Source organism: Leptosomus discolor, chromosome 2, assembly GCF_034619465.1.
Source record: "Leptosomus discolor isolate bLepDis1 chromosome 2, bLepDis1.hap2, whole genome shotgun sequence".
In the NCBI taxonomy this organism is placed as follows: domain Eukaryota; kingdom Metazoa; phylum Chordata; class Aves; order Leptosomiformes; family Leptosomidae; genus Leptosomus; species Leptosomus discolor.
Genome location: NC_141392.1, coordinates 45,762,932 through 45,785,964, shown reverse-complemented (window position 1 = coordinate 45,785,964; position 23,033 = coordinate 45,762,932). Strand labels below are relative to the sequence as shown.

At 48.5% G+C, this 23,033-nt stretch overlaps 4 protein-coding genes across 4 annotated transcripts; 2 read left to right on the top strand and 2 right to left on the bottom strand.

Moving 5' to 3' along the window:
* Nucleotides 1-944: 944 nt before the first annotated feature.
* On the bottom strand, nt 945-4,815 carry LOC104344201 (exocyst complex component 8). Its single transcript, XM_009948279.2, has 2 exons — nt 3,304-4,815; nt 945-2,639 (listed from the first exon to the last, which is right to left on the bottom strand). The coding sequence occupies exons 1-2, from the start codon at nt 4,813-4,815 to the stop codon at nt 2,031-2,033; spliced, it is 2,121 nt and encodes a 706-aa protein (XP_009946581.2). The 3' UTR covers nt 945-2,030.
* A 472-nt stretch (nt 4,816-5,287) lies between these two features.
* On the top strand, nt 5,288-10,945 carry LOC147415986 (DNA-dependent metalloprotease SPRTN-like). The gene is given in 6 exon segments (XM_086482360.1): nt 5,288-5,562; nt 6,917-7,016; nt 7,821-7,949; nt 8,732-8,852; nt 8,855-8,998; nt 9,734-10,945. Coding segments are annotated over 6 exon segments (1,491 nt in total). The 3' UTR covers nt 10,456-10,945.
* Nucleotides 10,946-11,442: 497 nt separating this feature from the next.
* On the bottom strand, nt 11,443-22,587 carry LOC147415984 (exocyst complex component 8-like). Its single transcript, XM_086460404.1, is given in 5 exon segments — nt 11,443-11,679; nt 13,842-14,087; nt 14,131-14,327; nt 14,330-15,277; nt 22,476-22,587. Coding segments are annotated over 5 exon segments (1,740 nt in total).
* LOC147415985 (uncharacterized) lies at nt 20,159-22,372 on the top strand. The gene is given in 5 exon segments (XM_086461840.1): nt 20,159-20,407; nt 20,410-20,580; nt 20,583-21,204; nt 21,207-21,490; nt 22,337-22,372. Coding segments are annotated over 5 exon segments (1,362 nt in total).
* Nucleotides 22,588-23,033: the final 446 nt, after the last annotated feature.

Sequence of the window (23,033 nt, the reverse complement as noted above, 5' to 3'; positions counted from 1 at the left end):
ATACCTGTCTTCAGAGAAAGCAAGCCCTCCCTTCTCCCTCTCCTCCAAAGTACTCGTTATCATGGAGAGCTCTCACTTATAATCCACTTGAAAGTATTTATCAGATTAAGTAAGGCCAAGTTGCTGCCTTTGCCCACTTTAAACAGGTGACACAGAATATATTACTTTGGTATCAAAAATAGCTCACTAGTGAAATAATGGCTGTGTGGAGATAACACATTGACACAAGTTCTAACTCTCACTGTCCATGTACCCTAAAATGAACCTATAGCTATTTCAGTGGTTTTCAATCAGCTTTAGCTAAGAGCAATGAGCCAACCTTTAAAACCATTTCATACATTCTTCTTCTGTGATTTGCTAGCAAAGGACCTAAACACTGGAAAGCAAGTGAGCAGACAGTAAGATGCTTTGCAAAATCTGGCAGTTCAAAAGGCATCCAGAGAATGAGAACTAGCCACTAGAGTGAAAACTGCATTGAACTAGCACTGTGAAAACAGGGAGAAATGAAGAAGCTCCAGTGTAAGCAGTTACGCAGAATGTCTCAGCGAAACCTTTTGTTTCAGCAGGCAGTCACAAGGCATCCATTACCGTGATACGACTTGCAAACGCTTTCACTTGAAAGCACAAGAGGAACAGGATACTCAATTATTCCAGCTAAGAACACTTACTGAGAGACTAATACAAGGTTACTTTGCTGTAACACGATTTTCTCATAACTAAGAAAGTCTGCACTAAAGGGGAAGAAACTTACACAGCTTAGAATATAAAATGATGTGACAGCTTTCTAAAGCCAGCCTTTACAGAAGACTTGGCTTATTTTATTTTCAGACACACATAGTGAACGAGATAGCCATCACCATTCAATCCCAATTTAAACATTTGCAGAAACTTCCCCCTACATTAGAGCTCCCAACCAAATACAGTCTTTGTGTTTTCTGAAAAAAAAAAAAAAAGATAGTTCTTTTTGGTTACTGCTGTATTACAGGAAATAACACTAATATTTGCAGGAGAGACAGAGTGTGTACTTTGAAGACAGCTCCATTTACAAAAAGCCTCACACCCAGTCTCTTCATCCTGTGCTGCTTCTGTACAGCAAAACTAGCTGTTTTCCTCTGTTTCCTCCTAACAAAACGGTACCTTCAGGCCCTCTCCCTGCCCTGCCCATCTCAAGAACATTTATGACTCTTCACTACAGTGTCTACCAGTGGGTAATGGCCCATAGCACATTTGTGACAGCACCTCAAGCTAGAGTGCATACCTCACCAAATAGACTTGACCCCAGTGAAGTCCAAGGAAGGGGAAGAAAGTTACTCTCACTTCTCTGAAGGGAACAAATGTTTCTGACAACAGAAGGTTTGTTTTCAGAGATGTAATTTAAACTGACTGTAAATTAAGCAGCCCCTTCAAGCAAACACAAAAACCTATATTAAAAAACCATTTTTAATTTAGATCTGCCTCTGAAACAAATGAAAAGAATTTAGATGTTGGAGAAACTGAAGAGTCTGCATTGCTACCAAACAAATCAGACTGTGTAAATCCATGTTATCTGCAGTGCTGAGTCACTATGTGGATGGTGGATGTGCTTCACCGAACACACACCCCGGGAGCATTTCTGCACTTCCTCTCCTACCAGAACACTGCCTTAAAAAAGAATTCCTAAAGTGACATCATGAGAATTGATCTTTTCCTGCCATATGGTGTAGGTATATGTAAGACTTACACAAACATTTGTCCAAAAATTGTATATTACAGTATTTCCCAAGTCACAAATACCACACAAGCCTTTCTTACAGGATATGCTGTCTAAGGACATGACCTCGACTTTACTTCTTCCTCCCCTACCCCCCACCCAGCAAGGAAAGCGTTGCACTCTTGCAGGCCTTGATTGTAAGTCTTCAGCTTCTGGAATGCAGCAGTTAGACTTCTGCATCTTTCAGGGACTCAAAAAAACCCATTTAGTTCATATACTCCATGTACAACATTTTCATTAAGCGCTTTCACACTCTGTTCGTAAGAACAGTTAGGTCACTTCACACCACAGAGGTGGTACTTTCCGGATTTACACGCATCAATCTTGAAGCATTTCTCAGATCCTGTAACTGCTTGGCTGGCTTTCCAACTCCTTCCTCAAATCTTTTTTCCACAACAGGAAGGACAGTTTCATACAGGAAGGATGCATTCTGCCTAATGAATGCTTTCTTCTCAGGGTCCTGTTCACACCGCAAACTGTAATCAACATGCTGGACAGCCACTAGGATTATTTCCACGAGGCTCTCCAGAAGAACCATATGCAGCTCTGGAAAGTAAAGCTTTAACGCTTCCTCCAAGAAGGCCATAGTCTGCTTAGTGAAAGCTACTACAGTATAGCTAAGGTTAACCCAGCAGTCATCACCTGTGTATTGGTCAAAGTTGCCTACCCCGCAGCTCTTCATCTCCTCCCTGAGTTTCCCCAGCGCCTCTGGAGTCATTAGGTTCATCCTCCTCCACATCTCCTCAGAGTTGCGGTGCTTGGTGGCCTCGATGATGATATCCTTGTAGCTCTGTAAAGCACCTTTGATATCCTTTACCAGAAGGGCATGAATGATGAAGGTGAGATCCAGTCCGATCTCGCTAAGCTGCTTGCAGTGCTCTTTAGCTACCTTGGGTGTTAACGAGAAGCAAAGAGTGTTACTTGTGTGCAGATGCCCTTTACATCTTACACATTTACCAAATCCATCATTCTCAGAAAACGGGGAAATGTTAGTCATACTTCACTTATTTCTCCTGCTATAAGAAATGCCTTATTGATTAGAAATTAATAACTAAAAGATAAACTCTGCCTGTCAAAAACACTATGAACAATTACATTGTAACACACACACACACTTTTTTTTTTTTCTTCCTATTAGCAGCTGAAAGAAACCATATCCTGAGAAAGTTACTCCCGCAAATAATCACAGAAATATAGTCCAGGACAGGCTTGGAAAACAAAGGCTTCAAATACTCATCACTCAGATGCAGCGACTGTAAATTTCAGGACCTCCTACAGGTTAAAGGCAAATTAAGATTAAACATATTTTGCATTTGTGATTAAAGGCAGGGTTTTCCTTGCTGTGTATTTTCATCTAAATACTTTCCTCTGTTAAATGAAAAAAAAACCAAAAACCAAAAAACCTGCAAATTAATATTAAACTTTCAACGCAGGAAACATCTTTGGAGAGCCACTCAAGAGCCAGCTAAACTAGGGTTAGAAAAGAGGATTTATGAGCTATGCAGCCTTTGTTTTGGTTATCACGTCACACCACCCTCTTTGGACCCTCTTACCTTGACGCACTCTGCCGCAGTTGACAAGCTCTCTTTACTATCAAACACTTGCTTACTGAAGGCGTCTACAAACATCCTCATGGAAGAGCGGGCCCAGACAACGAAGGCTGAGTAGCAGCCATTGTTGCCAGCGAAGTCCGTCTCAAACTCTCTCGCCGTCTCCAGAAGGCTGGTGAAGAAGACGTGGCAGAGCTTGTGGATGTAGAGCAGCGTGGCACCCTCGATGCGCAGCTGCCGGATGGCCGTCTGCACCGCGGCCGCCCGGTTCTTCAGGAAGAGCTCACAGGCCTTGGTGGACTGGTCCAAGCGGATGAGCTGAGACACGGCTCGGCGGGTGGCCCGCGGCCCTCCCCGCAGCGAGCGGTCTGGAGACAGCTCAAACACCAGCACATCTGTAAGCTGCCGGACCCGCTCATCCACCTTGGCCCGCAGCTCCTTCACGGGCTGGCTCACAGGCTTGTCCCCCAGGTACTCGTTGAGTTTATCCAAGAGGTCCACCGCCCCCTCAAAGTCCCGCTGAGCGATGCAGACATCCAGGTCCTCGGGCAGCTCCTGGATCCACTCAAGTGAGAGGTCAACCACCTCCTCTCCAGCAGACGGCTCTTCCTCCTCCTCCTCATCCTCCTCGAAGGGATTGGTGGATTCGGTGGGTGGTGGGGCAGGCCGGGGCAGGGCCTCCTGCTCCAGGCGTCGCTTCTCGCTGAGGGCCCGGTTGCGCTTGGTCTCCTCCAGCACCTCCAACCACTCCTTCTTGATCTTGGCGTTCTCGGCCTGGAAAATGCGGCTCTCGGGGAACATAAGCAGCTTGAACATGTCCTTCATGGGCGGGTTGTCCTTGACGTTGACCACAGCCAGCCCATCCAGGGGGTAGAGGGCATCGTAGCGGTAGGCACCACGGCGGTTGGGTAGGGCAGTGGCCACGAGCAGGCAGTCGTTCATGAGGAAGGCATGCACCCGCTGGATCTGTGCCATGTGGTCAGCATCGTACTCCACCAGGTCGCCATTGTAGACCAGGTACTTGCCAGGGCTCTCAGGAAGGAGGTCACGGCAGCCCTCCACCTTCTCCAGGAGGGTGGTGAGCGTGCGCTGCCGCCCCTCCTCGCTGGCTGCGGCCTCCTTTGCTGACAGCGGCAGGAAGGGGTCGGCGGCAGCAGCGCGGCGTGTGCCCAGGGCGGGGTCGTCGCGGTCGGCCTGGAGCAGGGCCTGGGTGACGGCCTCCATGATGCCCTTCTGCTCGGTGAGGATGTGGCTGAGCTGGTACATCTCGCTCTCCAGGTAGCTGATCTCCCGCGCCGTCTCGATGAACTGCCGGTAGTTCTGGTAGACGTTGCGCTTCAGGCTCTGGGCCGTCTCCTCGCTCAGCGCCTGGATGCGCTGCCGGTGCTCCTGCAGGTCCCGGTCCCCGTCCGACTGCTGCGACAGCTGCTTCACGTACTCCCCCGCCGCAAAGCCCCCCGACTCCAGCTGCCGCCGCAGCCGGCTCCCCCCGCCTTCACCTACAGACAGCGCCATGGCCACTTCCCCCGCCGGCCCGCGGCCCAGCGCTCGCCCCGCCGCCGCTCCCGGCGACAACGCTGCTGCGCCTGCGCACAGCGGCACGTACGCCGCCTGCGACTGCATGGCCGCGCCGAGCACGCATGCGCACAAGCCCCGTCGCCAGAGCGGCAGCCGGAGCGACGCTGGGCCGCCACGCCCTTGAGGAGCGCCGGCCTCGGAGGGGGCGGGGCGAGGCAAAAAGAGGCGGGGAGGGGTGGTGAAGGGGCGTGCCGGGACGGGGAAGAGGCGGGGCGGGTCGAGGAGTGGAATGGGCGGGACGCAGGGGAGGAGTTGAGCGCGAGGATCGGCGCGCGCACGCGTCCGAGGGGAGTCCGTTGGGGGCTGCACGCGCAGGGGGCGTGGCGTTGTTTGCGTCGTAGCGCGGCTGTGCTCAGGGGTGCCGGAGCCGGCGGGGCGGTTGGGCGGCCGCTCGCTGGCGTTGTGCGGGATGGAGGAAGGCGCAGATGACTTCGAGGTGGAGCTGTGGATCGAGGAGCAGTGGGAAGTAGTGGTGGGCGAGCCGGAGGAGGCGGAGGCCAGCCCCGGCACAGCAGCGGTAGCGTGGGGCTCCTCGCAGCCCCGCCCGCTCTCGGTGGTGGACGAGGCGTGGGAGCTGCTGGACCCCATCCCCGACGTGCACAGCCTCTTCGTGGAGTTCAACGATGCGTTCTTCTGGGGGCTGCTGGGGGGCGTGGAGGTGTCGTGGAGCCCGCGCATGACCGTGTAAGACCTCCGGTCGGGTCGGACTGGGGCGAAGGGGGCCGGGGCTCTCGGGGGGGCGCCGGCGGGGAGCAGGGGCGAGGGGCGGGCCCGCCGGAGCGGGAAGGCGGAGGGGGAAGCGAGCGGTGTTGCCGGCCCGGGGTTTCAGAAGCTGCCGTGCCTCTGAAGGGCCCCGGCGGCGTGTGCCGGTGCCGTGCCGGGGCTGTCGGCAGAGGCTGTGACCGGTCAGGTAAGCAGCAGCTCCTCTCGTGGTAGCGCGGTGGGTTTCGGGGAGGGGGAGCTGTCACTTGTCACTGAGCTGTTCCGAACTGCGGCTTCCTAGGCACGATGTCCGAGTGCCGCAGCTTCTCCTCCAGCTGCTCAACGTCCTGCTTTTCTAACGTAGTTTGGACCCCAGGACGTGACTTGGTCACTGGCGTTGCCTGTTTTGTCCTGCATTTCTCGCCCTTGGCGGCTAGAAACGGCTCTTCCCCTGCTGCGGGCAAAACTGGAGGGGACTTCAAGGGGAATGAATGACTTGGTCCTACCCTGTGTATGTTCAAACTTGAAAGAACGTTCTTGTGTTGCTGTCATTTTTCTTGTTCTCAGATTTTATGATAGCTTTATAGCATGGCAGAAAGGCAGGTGTGAAATGATAGTAGTGTATTAACAAGGCTTAGAACAGACTAGGAAAGGGAATAAGCGAGAAATCTGAAATTTAAAAAAAGCTTGGCGGCAGTTCTGCAGCAGGTCAGCCGATGCCGTTGCTGGCTGCTGGAGTCCTGCCCCCTCTCGTCCTCTGCTGGTTGTAGCACTCTTTGGACACTTTGAAATACTCGGATACTGAACTGGTAGAGGACTAGCTCGGGGACGACAAAATAATAAATGAGGTGCGTTCTGCTGGATTAGCATGCAGAAGTGATCGTGTGTGAAGGTTCAGTAACACCTCAAAAGGTGGGAGAGGGCGAGGGGGCGAAACTGTGGCAACCAGCAGTTCAGTTGGTGCTGGCTGCTGTGAATCTCCAGCCTCTCTCTTATGTATTTCACTCCATCAGGAGTTCTAATGGAAACAGTCCTCTGCCTCCTGAACAGGTTAGCTTGGAGCAGTCCATTGTGATTTTTTTTCCTTTTTCTTTCAGGATTGCCAGCTTTGAATTAAGTGATTGCAAGAGATCTAATAGAGTTATTCTAAGGAGCTTGGGGGCTGCTTTTTTTTTTTTTTGCTTTATGACGTTGAGTATTGCTAAAAGTGCTTTTTCACGTTCTGAGTTACCTAGCATGTGTTGGAAGGGAAAGGCATTTTAACTCCAATTCTCAATGTCCTTCACGTGCTACAGAAACAAGTAGCTTTTCATGTTGTCTTCTGTGTCTCTTTCAGCTCTGTGGGAGTGTGTCACTGTGACCAAAAAAGTGGAACGTGTTCCATTCGTCTAAGTGAGCCGCTCCTGAAGTTAAGACCAAGGAGGGATCTTGTTGAGGTATCTCAAGATTGCTCATGAATATGCAGATAAAACGTACGGTGCCTCCCCCCGCTCCATACCAACATTTTACATGTCACATGGCATTCTTATATACAGTGGCTTATAGGTCGTAAAATAGTGGTGGCTTTCTTGACACGTTTGTGTTGCAATATCATGGTAATCTTTCAGTTTCATGTTTCTAAATGGGCAACTCTGAGTAGGAATCTGAAGTCACTTGTTTATTGTCCTGACTTTATAAAGGAAAAAAAACACCCAACTCTTTTACTCCTAAACTCTCCTTTAATATTAAAACCAAACAGGCACTGGAAGCAAGATCAGAAAACGGCTGTAGTTTCATCTTTTAGGTCAAAAGGCCAACAGCAGAAAATAAGGATATAGGATATGACTGTAAACATAAATTTGCGCCTCTGTCAGGGCTGCTGCTTTGAATTGGCTCAGCATTTGAATTTCCTTCATGAACAGAAATGCTGTAGAGTTTCAGCTTTCCCACAAGTCTCTCTTTTCTTGGGTTGGGGAGGGGATGACTTCTTTCAAGATCTGACTTAAGATTCTCTCCTCTTTTTGGGAATGTCACTTCCTGTAGTAATATTCTCCAGCATGTTTTGGTGGTATGGGAATAGAGGTAATTTGATTTGGCAGGTAGAATAAGTATATTATGCTTTTATGACCCAGACTGAATGTGAATGCATGAAAGCTAGATCGGTACCAAGATAAATGCAGAGGAGTGAAATGCTTCCAGCCTAATTTTGAAATGATATGTGCTCCTTTTCAGTAAATAGCTAATGGTTTTCATCATTTCAGACACTGTTGCATGAAATGATCCACGCCCTGCTTTTTGTTACTAATAATAACAAAGATCGTGAACCTCACGGACCAGAGTTCCGCAAACACATGCATCGCATTAATCACTTGAGTGGAGCCAATGTCACAGTAAGCATAATCCAGTTAACCTGATTTAATAGAGGTTTCTTGATGATTTGGTTTTTTAGTACGCCTGGTGTGCTATGAGTAGTACACTTGTTCTTGTTAGACACTCCACAGTTGGTAGCGATACAAATTGGGCATCCAAGTGTATGCCAGTTCCATAGTTATTTTGTTGGGGATGACAGTGGGAGCAGGTTGAGGAAGATGCAGCGAGTTGTTAGTCATATAATTTTCAAGTATACCCCCTGTAAGTATTTTTCGTTAAAAGTTTTGTTTTAAACTTGAAACAGCTTAACGATACCAGGGACAGAATAGCTTCGTGTTCAGAAAAGCATTTGGGGAAGAGCAGTCTGTTTTAGCTAAGATTGATATCGGTAGAGGCTAATGGGTGGATGATCTTTAAAAGTAATGTGTCTGATAAGATCAACTAAGAGAATAGCTGGAGGGAGAATGCCATACTGGTATTGTTTACAGTGCATTCTAAACAGTACGTCATTTAGGGTGAAACTGTAGATAGATTTTCCAAGTGACTGTACTGCAGTTCAGACAAGATAGCCAGGACCTCTTCCTACACATCCTGTCCGGTTTTTTAAAGCTTTGTTTTAATGCTAGGTAAATGTCGATCAAATTTTACCCAGGATCAGCTCTTTTCACTGGTAATGTAAAAATCACCGCAGTAACGGAAGGAATGAAGTAGTAATACAGTTTTTAAAAAATACTGTAGAGCTAGTGGCGTAAAATTAGAAACTTTTTGAATGACTGCTGCTTTTTTTTTTTTTTAAACCTAGATCAGACATTCTTTTCATAAGGAGGTGGACTTTTACCGCCAGCACTGGTGGCGATGCAATGGCCCCTGTCAAGATAGAAAACCGTACTTTGGATATGTGAAACGTTCAATGAATAGAGCGCCTCTGCACGAGATGCTTGGTGGGCTGAGCATCAACAGACATGTGGAGGTACATTCACAAAAGTGAAGGAGCCAGAGAACTTCTCTAAGAAATCCAAGGGGAAAGCTCGAGCAGCAAAACGTCCAAATTCCACGGCAACTTACAAAGGTATTGAAAAATAATTCTATTTTTCTTTTCCAAACTGTTTTTGTCCAAACAGTTCCTTGAGCAAATACAGATCAACCGCTACATAAGCTTTGTTTAGGTATTACTGTTATGTAGCAAAGAACAGCGCCTATTTTATTTGTGCATTTCTAGGCTCCTTCTCAACTTAATTGTTCGCAAAAGGTTTAGTTTGCCGCGCTATTTCCAAGCGGCAGATTTTTAAGGTGAAGCCCATAAAAGAGCAAAACCGTGATTTATAGATGAAAAACTTGTTGGGGATAGCCTGGCTGAGGAAGGTGAAATTGGCCTCGACAGCATCCCAGTATACCCGCCAGAAGATGAAAGAAGTGGATGAAGAATGTTGTAAACAGGTTTGAGGAGGTGATAAGAGACTGAGCAAGAAGAGACTAAACAAGTGAATACCACAGAGCAGAAATCTGGCAAGAGAACAGTAGATGAACTGGGAAATCCAGTAGGAGCACCAGCCAATCAGTATGTGAACAGAGGTGAATGGACAGAGCTATTGAGCGAATCATTTTAGCAGCCTTAGTGCAGGAACCGCTGGACAGATAAGAAAGGTGATAAAAGGGTAGGTTTTTTCTGCTGCGCCAGCTCGGCCATCATGGCTTTTGTAACTTAATAAAGGCTGCCTTCTTGCATATATTTTTGTCGGTGTCGGTCACTACCGCGACCAAAACTTAATAACTTTTCTTATTGGATTGTCTTCTTATTTTGCAGACAAGAAGCAAACGCACGATACGCAAGATCTGGTGCCTTTTAGTGGAAAGGGCTATCGGCTTGGAGGGGGAGACAGTGGACTCTCGGAAAAAAGCACGACTTCCAGCAGCAGTGTTAGAAACACCGGAACAGCCGATTCACCACATTGTTCAGGAGTCGGGACAATACCAGTCCCTAAAAACGAGATAAAATTCGAAAAATCGCCCCGTAGTGGCATCTTTCAACTTCATACTGATGACGCCAGGGACAAAATCAACTTGGCTTCAAAGCGTGAGTTTCCTGAACTCTCTGTTGCTCAAACAGAAGCTTACGAGGACGTTAGTGAATTGCCTGCTAAAATTGCTCGTGTTACGGATGGAAAATGAAACCAAGGTTCTGCACATGACTATAGGGTTAATCCGTTTTCTGACAGGCCACCGAAACAAGTTCCTTTTGAGCAGACAACAGCAGCTCAGGTTGCACCTGAGGAAGAAGATTCTGAGTGTGCTAGTACTCTGCAGCAATGGCCAAAAACGGAAGACCAAACTGCCTTTGAAAACTATTTCATTAAAAAAGCGGGTACCTGTATAAACACAGCTATGAAAACCAAAGCCGAATCTGCCACATCCTCTGCAAGTTCCAGCACTGCTGTAAGGCAGGATGAAATAGTCATCTGTCCTGTTTGCCAGGCCGAGGTTTTGGAGCCTGACATAAATAGACACCTCGATTTTTGTCTCGCATAAAACCGTTCAGACAGTTGTCTCAAAAAGATACACCAGGACGGAAAACATGACTTGAAAACTCCTTTGCTCAGGTGTTGGTTAGCTGTGGTTACTTCCCTACGTGCCTTTTCTGAACTGGAATTTAAACTACTGGGCAGCAGGCTCAACAGCAAATTTGGTGGAGCTGCACATCAGCGCTGACTAAGGAGTGAGCTGCTACTTGTGTTCCAAAGACTCGAATACTCAGGTTTTAGAAGATGGATGTTTGCGCCAACGTTCTTGCTGCAGAAGCTGGGTAATACAAGAGAAGGTGGCTATGTGCTGAACTGCGTATTTTTGAGGCAGCTTTTACAAGTGAAACATTTTTTATCTTGCTAATTTATCTTTGTTCTTAAGACCCCTTTGACTTGGATTTTTTCTTTTTTTTTAAAGTGTTTTTGGCCACTTAAAGTGGCCACCTCTTAGAGTTAACCACTTATAACAAATAAGAAGTCTTCTGTTTATGGCAATGTAATTGTAGCAGGTATTGCTTAGAATTGTAAATATTTTGCACAATTACACTCTCAGGTGGACCCTCTCACCTCAGGATACTTTGTAAGGCCTTCTCCTCATCTACCCTGAAGGGCTCTATTAAAAAAAAAAAAAAAATCATTTGAGGCCTGTTTTCAAAAGGGCTTTAAAAATGAGGCATACTGTTACAAGTCAAATGGAAGCTCATGAACTTCAGTCTCATATGTGTCTTTTGGTCAGGATCCCAGCTAGATTCTCCTCCCGCTCTTTCTGATGCTTTACACAAACCCTATGTTGAAAGTTCACTAGTTTTTTAGGATATAGGTAATAACGTGCATAAGTAACTGACCGCCATATCCTGACACCAGCAAGTAAAACTTGCAAGGAGTACTGCTAGCAATACTGGTACAGACTGTTCCCGGCCATGTCATAAAAGCCTTCATGATCTTTCAGTTAAACTTCCAGTCCTTTACAAGTCCAAATGGCATTAAATTGACATTAGCTGTCAGTCCATTTTGCTGCTTCTGGAAGCCAGCCAGCTTGGCGATTGGGATCCAACAAGCCAGTCCGTTGAGGAATGAAACCGTTGTTCTGTGAAAAGTCGTAAGTGCGAAGCAGATGTGTTCTGAGTAAACTTTCTGAAATGTTAACAGTTCTCTTGCCGCACTGAAAGTATTTAACAGGTTGAACAGCAGCTTGATTCCTTCCTTGCAAAACCTGCTTGTAAATACGTTTCTTTAAAGAAAAGAAAAAATAAATTCTGCTGTTTCCTGCATTGTTTCTACAACTTTAAATGGCTGTGTTACCCTTGGATGCAGGTTTGCCTTATTTATGTAAATTAATTACTTGCTGCTCCCTTTTGAAATGGGGAAATAAAGTGATGTGCAATGGAATTTGACGAGCGATACCTTAACTTTCTTTAAACATTGGTGTATTTTTTTAAATGCTGATGCTACAGGTGTTTAACGGGAACTGGATTGTTCTTGCATATGCTGAATAAACTGGTACTGCATTTTCAATGTTCCTTAAGCCGGGGTTTTACATGGCAGTTGTGGCCATCTTGTGTTACTCACCAGTGGGCTTACTTATGTAACAAGTAACAGCCTGGTTTAATAGATCTTTTCTCTATTGACACTTCTCCTTCTTAAATTTCATGTAATAAATGTAAAAACAGGTGTTGGTGAACACAGACAGCGTCAACCTCCGCTTCCTCCATCCTATTTTTTAGTACAGTTTCACTTCTGTTGCATTTCTGTGGAAAATTTTAAAAATACTGATTCCAAAACTTAATTCGGCCTGTTCATTTTCCATACTTCCTTCTTAAAAGGGCAGTATCTGTCAGCGTTCCCAGTGAAAGCTGACATTAACAAGGACAGTACTACCCAGAAGTATTTGTGCTACCGTATGTTTTTAAGATGGGCTCTAGATTCGGATCATGAATGGTCTCTCGTGTCGTGAAGCATTTTTTGAGAGCTATTTCCCTTACTATTGTTCTCATCAGTTTCCTGGTTTCTCTTTCCCAATGCAACTGATAAAAGAAGGGAGGATTGTGAGTATTGTTAAATGGATTTTTTTTTTTTTTTTTTATTTTTATTTTTATTTTTTTTTACACATCAGTGGTGTTCATTTGAACAACAAATAGAAAACAAATGTGGGAACTGACCTGTCTCAAACACTCAAACGTCCTAAATTAGATCTGTTTTCAAAACATTTGAGCAATTCTGGAGCGGCTGTGGAAAAAGATCACCTCTGCCGATGCGTGTTTTCAAAATGAAGTATTATGATGCCAAGATCTTTTCGATACAGAGAGAAGGGTGACAAAGAGCTGGGTGGATAGGCTTTGCAGTGGCTACCTATGGCAGGCTATTATGAACAGGTTTTGGGGGTATATTACTGTGAATGCTGTTTGTGTAAGGTTTTGTTCTTGAATACAGTGTCCTTCCCACAGTTCTAATAATGATTACCAGTATGGTTTTAAAATATACTGGTAAATTTTGTCAGAAATGTCATCTTCTGTCTCAGTTGGCTTTGTCCTGAGTGAGTTTAGATACTGTCTGTAACACCACAAACTGGTCACGAACGTTGAACAAACATGCTTCACTGAACTGCAAAATAAGTTGCCTGACTGGACACCTGAGAAACAAATATACTTGATCTCCAAGACAAATCAGGTATGAGAGAGTTCAAATGTGTGCAAGCTATTTGTCAACACATGGTTCTGCAAGCTAAAGGCGAAAGCCATCTCGTGCTGTAGTGTTCCACTGGAATTGCTCAGACTGATTCGGATGATAACATTTCTAGAGGTTAAACTAGGTGGGGGTTACTTAGCTATTTCATTATTGTAAGAGGTTGCTCTTAAGTTGTCTTGAACCTGGTTATTGGGCAAGAAATCTTGAAGGTCAAAATTTATTTTCAACTATTTTTTACTTTATGGAAATGTTATCTAGGAAGTTTTTGTAATGTCTGATGAGTTGTGATGAAGGAGCGGGAAGCAGAATTTTTCTCCGGGCTAATAAAAATTCCTTAGTATCTTGCAAGAAGATGGGTAATAGAAATAGTCTGCTTTATAACACGTTTTAAAAGTGATAATGTGCATTCCTCTGTAACATCATGCACACAAGTTAATGTCAGTGATGACAGGGTCGAGTCACTATGGGTAAGGACCAGAGGACAGGCACATAAGGCTGATATTGCGGTGGGAATCTGTTACAGACCACCCAGCCAGGATGAAGAGGTGGATGGAATATTTTGTAAGCAGTTGGGAGAAGTTTCACGATCGCTACCCCTGGTTCTTGTACTCAAAAGCCAACTAAACTAGGGCTAGAAAAGAGGATTTACGAGCTATGCAGCCTTTGTTTTGGTTATCACGTCACACCACCCTCTTTGGACCCTCTTACCTTGACGCACTCTGCCGCAGTTGACACGCTCTCTTTACTATCAAACACTTGCTTACTGAAGGCGTCTACAAACATCCTCATGGAAGAGCAGGCCCAGACAACGAAGGCCGAGTAGCAGCCATTGTTGCCAGCGAAGTCCGTCTCAAACTCTCTCGCCGTCTCCAGAAGGCTGGTGAAGAAGACGTGGCAGAGCTTGTGGATGTAGAGCAGCGTGGCACCCTCGATGCGCAGCTGTCGGACGGCCGTCTGCACCGCGGCCGCCCGGCCGTCTGCACCGCGGCCGCCCGGCCGTCTGCACCGCGGCCGCCCGGTTCTTCAGGAAGAGCTCACAGGCCTTGGTGGACTGGTCCAAGCGGATGAGCTGAGACATGGCTCGGCGGGTGGCCCGCAGCCCTCCCCGCAGCGAGCGGTCTGGAGACAGCTCAAACACCAGCACATCTGTAAGCTGCCGGACCCGCTCATCCACCTTGGCCCGCAGCTCCTTCAGGGCTGGCTCACAGGCTTGTCCCCCAGGTACTCGTTGAGTTTATCCAAGAGGTCCACCGCCCCCTCAAAGTCCCGCTGAGCGATGCAGACATCCAGGTCCTCGGGCAGCTCCTGGATCCACTCAAGTGAGAGGCCAACCACCTCCTCCCCAGCAGAGGGCTCTTCCTCCTCCTCCTCAAAGGGGTTGGTGGATTCGGTGGGCGGCGGGGCAGGCCGGGGCAGGGCCTCCTGCTCCAGGCGTCGCTTCTCGCTGAGGGCCCGGTTGCGCTTGGTCTCCTCCGGCACCTCCAACCACTCCTTCTTGATCTTGGCGTTCTCGGCCTGGAAAACGCGGCTCTCGGGGAACGTGAGCAGCTTGAACATGTCCTTCATGGGCGGGTTGTCCTTGACGTTGACCACAGCCAGCCCATCCAGGGGGTAGAGGGCATCGTAGCGGTAGGCACCACAGCGGTTGCGCAGGGCAGTGGCCACGAGCAGGCAGTCGTTCATGAGGAAGGCATGCACCCGCTGGATCTGCGCCATGTGGTCAGCATCGTACTCCACCAGGTCGCCGTCGCAGACCAGGTACTTGCCGGGGCTCTCAGGAAGGAGGTCGCGGCAGCCCTCCACCTTCTCCAGGAGGGTGGTGAGCGTGCGCTGCCGCTTCTCCTCGCTGGCTGCGGCCTCCTTTGCCAACAGCGGCAGGAAGGGGGCGGTGGCGGCAGCGCGGCGTGTGCCCAGGGCGGGGTCGTCGCGGTCGGCCTGGAGCAGGGCCTGGGTGACGGTCTCCATGATGCCCTTCTGCTCGGTGAGGATGTGGCTGAGCTGGTACATCTCGCTCTCCAGGTAGCCGATCTCCCGCACCGTCTCGATGAACTGCCGGTAGTTCTGGTAGACGTTGCGCTTCAGGCTCTGGGCCGTCTCCTCGCTCAGCGCCTGGATGCGCTGCCGGTGCTCCTGCAGGTCCCGGTGATACGGGGACATACAGAAAATATATCTTATAAACGAATATATATATCTCTCAAAAATATTCATAGGGAGCTACACCGAAAAAAGCGAAAACTATTAAAACTAGCTCCCCAGAACTAACATGCACGCAAGGAAGCAATTAGTCACTAACCCCTGCAAACTGCTTGAGAAAGAAGCTGATAAGGGAAACAGAAAAGACAGAAACAAGGACATAATTGATGGCTCAAAGGCATCAAAGGCAGGAGGAGACAAGGGCTAACGAAGGTTCGCTAACATCCATCTCTAAAGAAGACAAAAAGGAGACAGCCAGATGTGCTCACAAGGACAGACCAGGCTGCAACCAGACTGGCACTGCAAGCTCAGACAAATTAGAGATTCCAGGGGAGAGGTGAGGAGCACTCAAAACTTGGAAGTGTTATTGGAAGAAGCTTGGAGGGTGTTCAGCCACAGAGAGGACAATTATAAGCAGAGTCTAGGCAAATTGGTGGCAGGAGTCAGAGAAGAGAGAGAAGGGAAACCTAAACCCAGGACGGGACGCCGACCGGCGCCCCTGAGCAGGGATCAACGTGTTATATGTAGAAAGACTGCTCACTGGAAAAGGGAATGTCCGGAGCGACAGCGTCAGGGGAACACTAGGTGGCGCGATAACCCAAGAAAAACGATCGCACATGGGAAGGAGGACTGCCTAGAGGATCCATGGATTACAATGAAATTAGGAGAAAAACAAGAAAAAAAATGGAGTTTCTAGTTGATACGGGGGCAACATACTCAGTTTTGAATCAAGCTTTAATGCCTTTAGGAAACGACTATGTCATGGCAAAAGGAGCGACTGGCCAGAGCGAAAAAGCTTATTTTTTTGAACCATTAAAATGTAAACTGGGCAAGCAGGTAGGCACCCATCAATTTTTGTATATGCCAAATTCACCAGATTCCCTGTTGGGAAGGGACCTACTGGAACAGCTGGAGGCCATGATAAAATTCAAAAAGGGTGAGATTACTCTGGAGGTAAATGATGGTCAATATGTACAAATAAGGAGCTTGCCTTTGGTTAATATTCCCATAGAAGGACAAATCCACGAGGAGATCATCAATCAGCTCTGCCCCGGGGTTTGGGCGACTGATGCCCCAGGACGTGCCAAGAATGCCCAACCAATAAATTTGAAGGACGGACAGAGAGGGGTAAGAATCAAACAATACCCACTAAAGAAAGAAGACAGGGAAGGGATTCGCCCGAAAAGAGAGCGATGCTTAGAACTGGGCTTATTGAGGGAATGCGAATCGGAGTTCAATACCCCCATTCTCCCGGCCCGAAAACCAGATGGGTCCTATCGAATAGTCCAAGATCCGAGGGCCATTAACAAAATAACAGAGGATCTCTACCCCGTGGTTGCCAATCCATATACCTTGCTAATCACCTTAACTCCTGATGTAATTTGGTTTACAGTTTTAGAGGTAAAAGATGCCTTCTTTTGCCTCCCTCTCCATGAAGCCATCAGAAAATTCCTGCATTCGAGCGGGAAAACCCTAAGAGTGGTCGGAAGACCCAGCTCACATGGACGGTGTTGCCACAAGCTTTCAAGAACAGCCCTACCATCTTCGGGAACCTACTAGCGAAAGATTTGGAATGATGGGAACCACCAGCGGAAGAAGGAAAAATACCACAATACGTGGATGACATCCTCGTTGCAACTAAAACCAGAGAAGCCTGTGTCACCTGGACTGTAGGTTTATTAAACTTTCTTGGGCTTCAGGGGTACCGAGTGTCTCGAAACAAGGCACAAGTGACTTTGCAGCAGGTTACGTACTTAGGGTGTGAGATCAGTGCAGGGCAACGGTCCTTGGGGCAAGCCCAGAAAGAAGCCATATGCCAGACCCCTCGGCCACAGACTGTAAAAGAACTGCGGACCTTCCTGGGAACGACGGGGTGCTGCCGGCTCTGGATACATGACTATGGCCTGCTGGTCAAACCACTGTATTCCTTGATAAAATCCACTTCAAGTCACCTCCAGTGGGATGCTGAGTCAGATCGGGCATTCCATCGGCTGAAGGAGGCCCTGATGTCAGCACCTGCACTGGCACTCCCTGATGCGAGGGGACCATTGCTCCTATTTTCCCATGAAAAGCAGGGAATACCATTAGGAGTACTGGCACAAGACCTGGGACCAGACAGACGAGCTGTGGCATACTTCTCCAAACAACTGGATGCTGCGGCCAAAGGGTGGCCTGGCTGCCTAAGGGCGGTAGCAGCAGTCATCCTGAACGTTCAGGAAGCTCGGAAGTTTACCCGGGGTCAGAAAATGCCTGGTTTAGTATCTCACACGGTGTCTACAGTCCTTGAAGTAAAAGGGGGACATGGGCTCTCCCCACAGAGACTCCTGAAATATCAAGCTGTCGTGGTCGAGCAGAACGATGTTGAGATTGTGACCGCTAACGTGGTCAACCCAGCTCCATTTCTTAGCGGGAAGACTGGAGAACCAGTGGACCACGACTGCCTCGAGACGATTGAGGCCACGTACTCTAGCCGCATTGACCTAAAGGATACCCCCACGGATGGGGTAGAGCACTGGTTCACAGACGGGAGCAGCTATATCCTGGGCAGAAAACAACATTCTGCGTACGTCATCACCGCTACTGAAAAGGTAATAGAATCTGGACCACTACCGGCTGACGCTTCAGCACAAAAGGCCGAGATCATAGCCCTCACTCGAGCCCTGCAGAGGGCCGAAGGAAAGGCTGTGAATGTTTGGACTGATTCTAAATACGCCTTTGGAGGGGTACATGCCCACGGAGCAATTTGGAAGGAGCGAGGACTGTTGAACTCCCAAGGAAAGAAAGACTATCAAGCACGCGAAGGAAATTTTAAGACTTTGGAATGCAGTCCAACTTCCTGAAAAAGGGGCAATTACGCACATTAGGGCACACCAGAAAGTGAGCACCAAATTGGAAAGAGGAAACAAACTGGCGGACAGAGAGGCAAAACGGGCAGCTAAAGAAACGGTAAAGGTAGAGGGAGCACTAGCCCCAGATGGACAGATAACCCTAGAAGGTAAGGCAGAATACACTAAGGAGGATCGAAAGTTAATCACAGATTTGGAAGGAACATACAATGAGGACGGGTGGGCTGTAACATCACACGGGAAACTCACAGTCCCCCCCTCTTATACGGTTTGGCCATTGGTCCGGAAGGAACACAAGAAGGGACACTGCGGGGCGGAGGCATTATACAAATACCTTATCAGACCCGTGACAGCTCAAAATTTATACACCACAGACAGTCAGACAAGCGACTCAGCAACGTGACCTTTGCCTCCAGACTAATCCAAAAATTGTCCCAAAACCAGAAACGGGCCAAACTGGGAAAGGGAATTGTCCGGGACAACATTGGCAAACTGATTTCTCGGAACTTCCTAGAAAAGGGGGGGTATAAATACTTGCTTGTACTAACTGATACCTTTTCGGGCTGGCCACAAGCCTTCCCATGCAGAACAGCTAAAGCTCGAGAGGTGACCAAGGTGTTGCTACAAGAAATCATACCCAGGTTTGGAGTCCCAGCGGTGATGTCCTCAGATACAGGGCCGCACTTCATCTCCAAAGTTGTGCAACAAATAAGCCACCATCTAGGGACAGATTGGCCACTACACACTCCATACCGGCCACAATCTAGTGGCCAGGTGGAGAAAATGAATCACCTGATTAAACAACAGATGGTTAAATTAGGACAAGAAACCAATTTGGCCTGGCCACAACCTCTACCCCTAGCAATGCTATGGATACGAACTAGACCCCGAGCTAAAGAAGGGCTAAGCCCATTTGAAATCCCATACGGGCGACCCTATGGGGTACAAAAGGGAACCTCTTCACAAACTGGCGAAGAATCGATGACTTCCTATATGGTGGCATTAGGGAAACAGCTTCGTAAAAGTGAAAAACAGGTGTTTGGAACCCGATGCAGGGGTTTGGATGGGCCAGTGCATAACATGCAACCTGGAGACTGTGGGTATGTTAAGTCTCTTACAGAGAAAACTTTGGAGCCACAGTGGCAAAGGACCATACCAAGTGCTTCTCACCTCTTTCACGGCAACCAAGATCAGGGAACAATGCACCTGGATTCACCACTCCCGAGTGAAGAAAGCTCCCAAAACTCCTTGGAAAGTAACACAGGGTGAGGATGAACTGAAACTAAAGCTTTGCCGAGCGAAATGAGAATATTGCAGCCGGAAGCGTTCAGTAACTCGGCCTGCCAAGATTTAGTCAGGAAAAGTACTGTATTGGTAGTTATAGTAACCCAGGGGTCGAACGGTAACACCCCAGAATGGCCACGCACCCAAGCTCATATTGCATATACTGGGGATATGGGACCGCTCTCTGATAGAAAAAGCTTAAGCCTTGCCACCGTGGTTACGCAGAGAAATGAAGCGTACCCCGAAAATTATTGGAGCACAGACCTTCAGAGAACGATGCCTCAACTGCAGGGAATGCTGGGTCAAAACATAAGCGTAGGATGCTGAGTAATTCACGGAAACTCCTACAAAAGGGCAAACCAGAGATCTGTATCCAGTATAATAACAAACACAACAAACAGAAAGCCTTGCAGTATTTTGGATTGTTGGCATAATTTTACTCTAACGCATCCTGTCTTTGTAACACGCGCCTGGGCACGCGGTGAAATAGGATTATCCTTTAAATTTAAGATAGATGCTGTACCTTCTACGACAGTGGGGCCCTGCACAACCTATACAGCTGATACGAGCACTCAAACAGTCCGAACCCAAACCAAACTCGAATCTAAGATTTATGAGATTGGTCCGTATGTCATCAGAAATACAGGTCAGCAACAAGTATTATTTAACCCAGAGTGGTCTCTAGAGAGGGCGAAACTGATGATGCAAACTAGTGTTTCAGAAAGACAACCATTGTGTTCCCCTTTCTTATGGACTTCCTATGAAGGGTGGGCCACTTGGCTACGCAGGAGAACGGATATTTTTCAAAGGCGAATACCACGGGATGTAGCTGGGGTGTTAGGGACAGGACCCGGGGTTCTAAATACCACAGGTTCAGAAGTGATCATTGACAAATTAGCTGCCTCTACCGCTGATCTGTCCAAACGACAACAGCCATTACAATCCTCCCTATTAGCTCCCTAGGAGCTCCCCAATGGTTGGTGTCGGAAGTTTTACCGGACTGGGAACGGGCAAACATAAGGGATCATAATATCACTACAGATGCAATTAGAGGGCTCCAAAGTAATATCTCACTGGCCCTGAGCTGTATCCAGGCCCAGCTGTGGATGCAATCAAGAACCGCATCTCTATTATAAGGGAAGGAGAGGAAGGGGTCTTCCCCACAGAAATACGAAAAATAGTTTGGGATAGTGCCACTGATACGGCAAGAGAGCTCCAGTCCTGGTGGGAAACGGTAAACTTTACCTATAACCCCACCACACACACAGTCCCTGCCCTCGTGTTAACTACCCACAAGGCATCAGTGACTCTAATATATCCCATAATAGCCTTGGGAATAAATCATGGTCAAACTTTGCTTCATCCTTTTGAACACAGGACATGGGCCCGAAAGGTAGAGAACAAATGGCAAACAGTTGATTTAGAATCCCGTATTGTACGAGAGCAACAGGGATTTCTCTGCGAGAGCAATACCACGAGCGCACAAGACATTTGCCTGGATACCGACCAAAAGGTCCGTCACTTTGAAATTCGCCCAAACGCCAGTCCAAAAACAGTGGTCGTATACGCAGGAAAAGGTTGTGCTTGTTTAAGAACAACATGTAGTTTTGTGTCCGTAGAAGGAGTAGAAACAGACACCAGGAATCACTCGAATTTCTCTATTTGTACTTTTACCACCATCACAGGATGTGACTTTAGCCACTTGGCTCCTGTGGTTTCTCACCAAATCCTGAGATCAAACTATACACGGATTCTGAACTACAACCCACACCTATAGGGACAAAAAGATTGTTGAAACACCCAGACTTAATACGGATATTAGAGGAAGCCAAGAATAATGCACAGGAAACTCTAATAACTGTTCATCATGAGGCAAAGGAGATAAGTAGGGTCTTGAAAAGGGTAAAAAAGGACGGAGAACACAAATGGTGGGATACGCTTTTCGGGTGGTCACCTTCAGCCACCGGATTTTTCAATATCCTAATGCATCCAAGAGTAGTGTTGCTGATAGCTACCGCTATTTTATTATTTCTAGTAGCGACCCTATATATGTGGGTTTGGCGTACAATTACAAGAATAACTACAATGTACAAAGCATTATACCAATCAGACAGAATAGCCAAGTAAAAGAATTTACTTAACTCAATAGAAAAGGGGGGAATTGATAGGGGGACATACAGAAAACATGTTTTATAACCCAATATATACATATATCAAAAATATTCATAGGGAGCTACACAGAAAAATGCGAAAACTATTAAAATTTGCTCCCCAGAACTAACGTGCATGCAAGGAAGCAATTAGTCACTAACTCCTGCAAATTGCTTGAGAAAGAAGCTGATAAGGGAAACAGAAAAGACAGAATCAAGGACAAAATTCACGGCTCAAAGGCGTCAAAGGCAGGAGGAGACAAGGGCTAAGGAAGGCTCGCTAACATCCATCTCTAAACAAGAACAAAAAGGAGACAGCCAGATGTGCTCACAAGGACAGACGAGGCTGAAACCAGTCTGGCACTGCAAGCTCAGACAAATTAGAGATTCCAGGGGAGAGGTGAGGAGTACACAGCGAGGAAGACCTACGGCCTTCATCCCTGAAGTCCCCTGCCCACGAACTGCGCAAGCGCACCGAGGAGGAGCCCGAGGCGGAGATTATGGAAATGAAGGGACCGGAAAAAAATGCCTTTTCGGGGATAGGGCATGAATATGTTTAGGCGTTTTGAAACAGGCGACCGCTTTAACTGTATAAGTACTGGACAAGCGACCACGGTGGGGAGGCACGTTTGTGGCGGAGCGATCCCCCGCCACGTGCATCTGCGCGCAATAAACATACCTACTTTCTAACCTTTCGGGTTGCAAAGTCTTTTCCGCGCGTCACACGTAGCCGATCTCCCGCGCCGTCTCGATGAACTGCCGGTAGTTCTGGAAGACGTTGCGCTTCAGGCTCTGGGCCGTCTCCTCGCTCAGCGCCTGGATGCGCTGCCGGTGCTCCTGCAGGTCCCGGTCCCGGTCCCGGTCCCGGTCCCCGTCCGACTGCTGCGACAGCTGCTTCACGTACTCCCCCGCCGCGAAGCCCCCCGACTCCAGCTGCCGCCGCAGCCGGCTCCCCCCGCCTTCGCCCAGCGACAGCGCCATGGCCGCTGCCCCCCACCCGGCCCGCCGCCGCCGCCGCCACCGCCACCGGCGAGACCGCCACTGCGCCTGCGCACGGCGGCACGTACGCCGCCTGCAACCACATGGCCGCGCCGAGCCCTCATGCGCGCCCACCCCGTCGCCAGAGCGGCAGCCGGAGCGACGCTGGGCCGCCACGCCCTTGAGGAGCGCCGGCCTCGGAGGGGGCGGGGCGAGGCAGGGCCGGGCCGGGCCGGGCCACCGGGGAGGCGTGGCGCGGCGCGCGAGGCATGGCGCGCGAGGCGTGCCGCGCGAGGCGTGCCGCGCGGCACGAAACCCGCGGCGCGTGCCGCGCGGCTCCCGGCACGCGCACGCGTCCGAGGGGAGTCCGTTGGGGGCTGCACGCGCAGGGGGCGTGGCGTTGTTTGCGTCGTAGCGCGGCTGTGCTCAGGGGTGCCGGAGCCGGCGGG

Bases quoted from the DNA above. Each gene is read 5' to 3' on its own strand.
- LOC104344201 (XM_009948279.2), bottom strand. From the start codon at position 4,815: ATGGCGCTGTCTGTAGGTGAAGGCGGGGGGAGCCGGCTGCGGCGGCAG. The intron at 2,640-3,303 runs GTAAGAGGGTCC...TTAACACCCAAG, and splicing joins CTGCGGCAGAGTGCGTCAAG to GTAGCTAAAGAGCACTGCAA.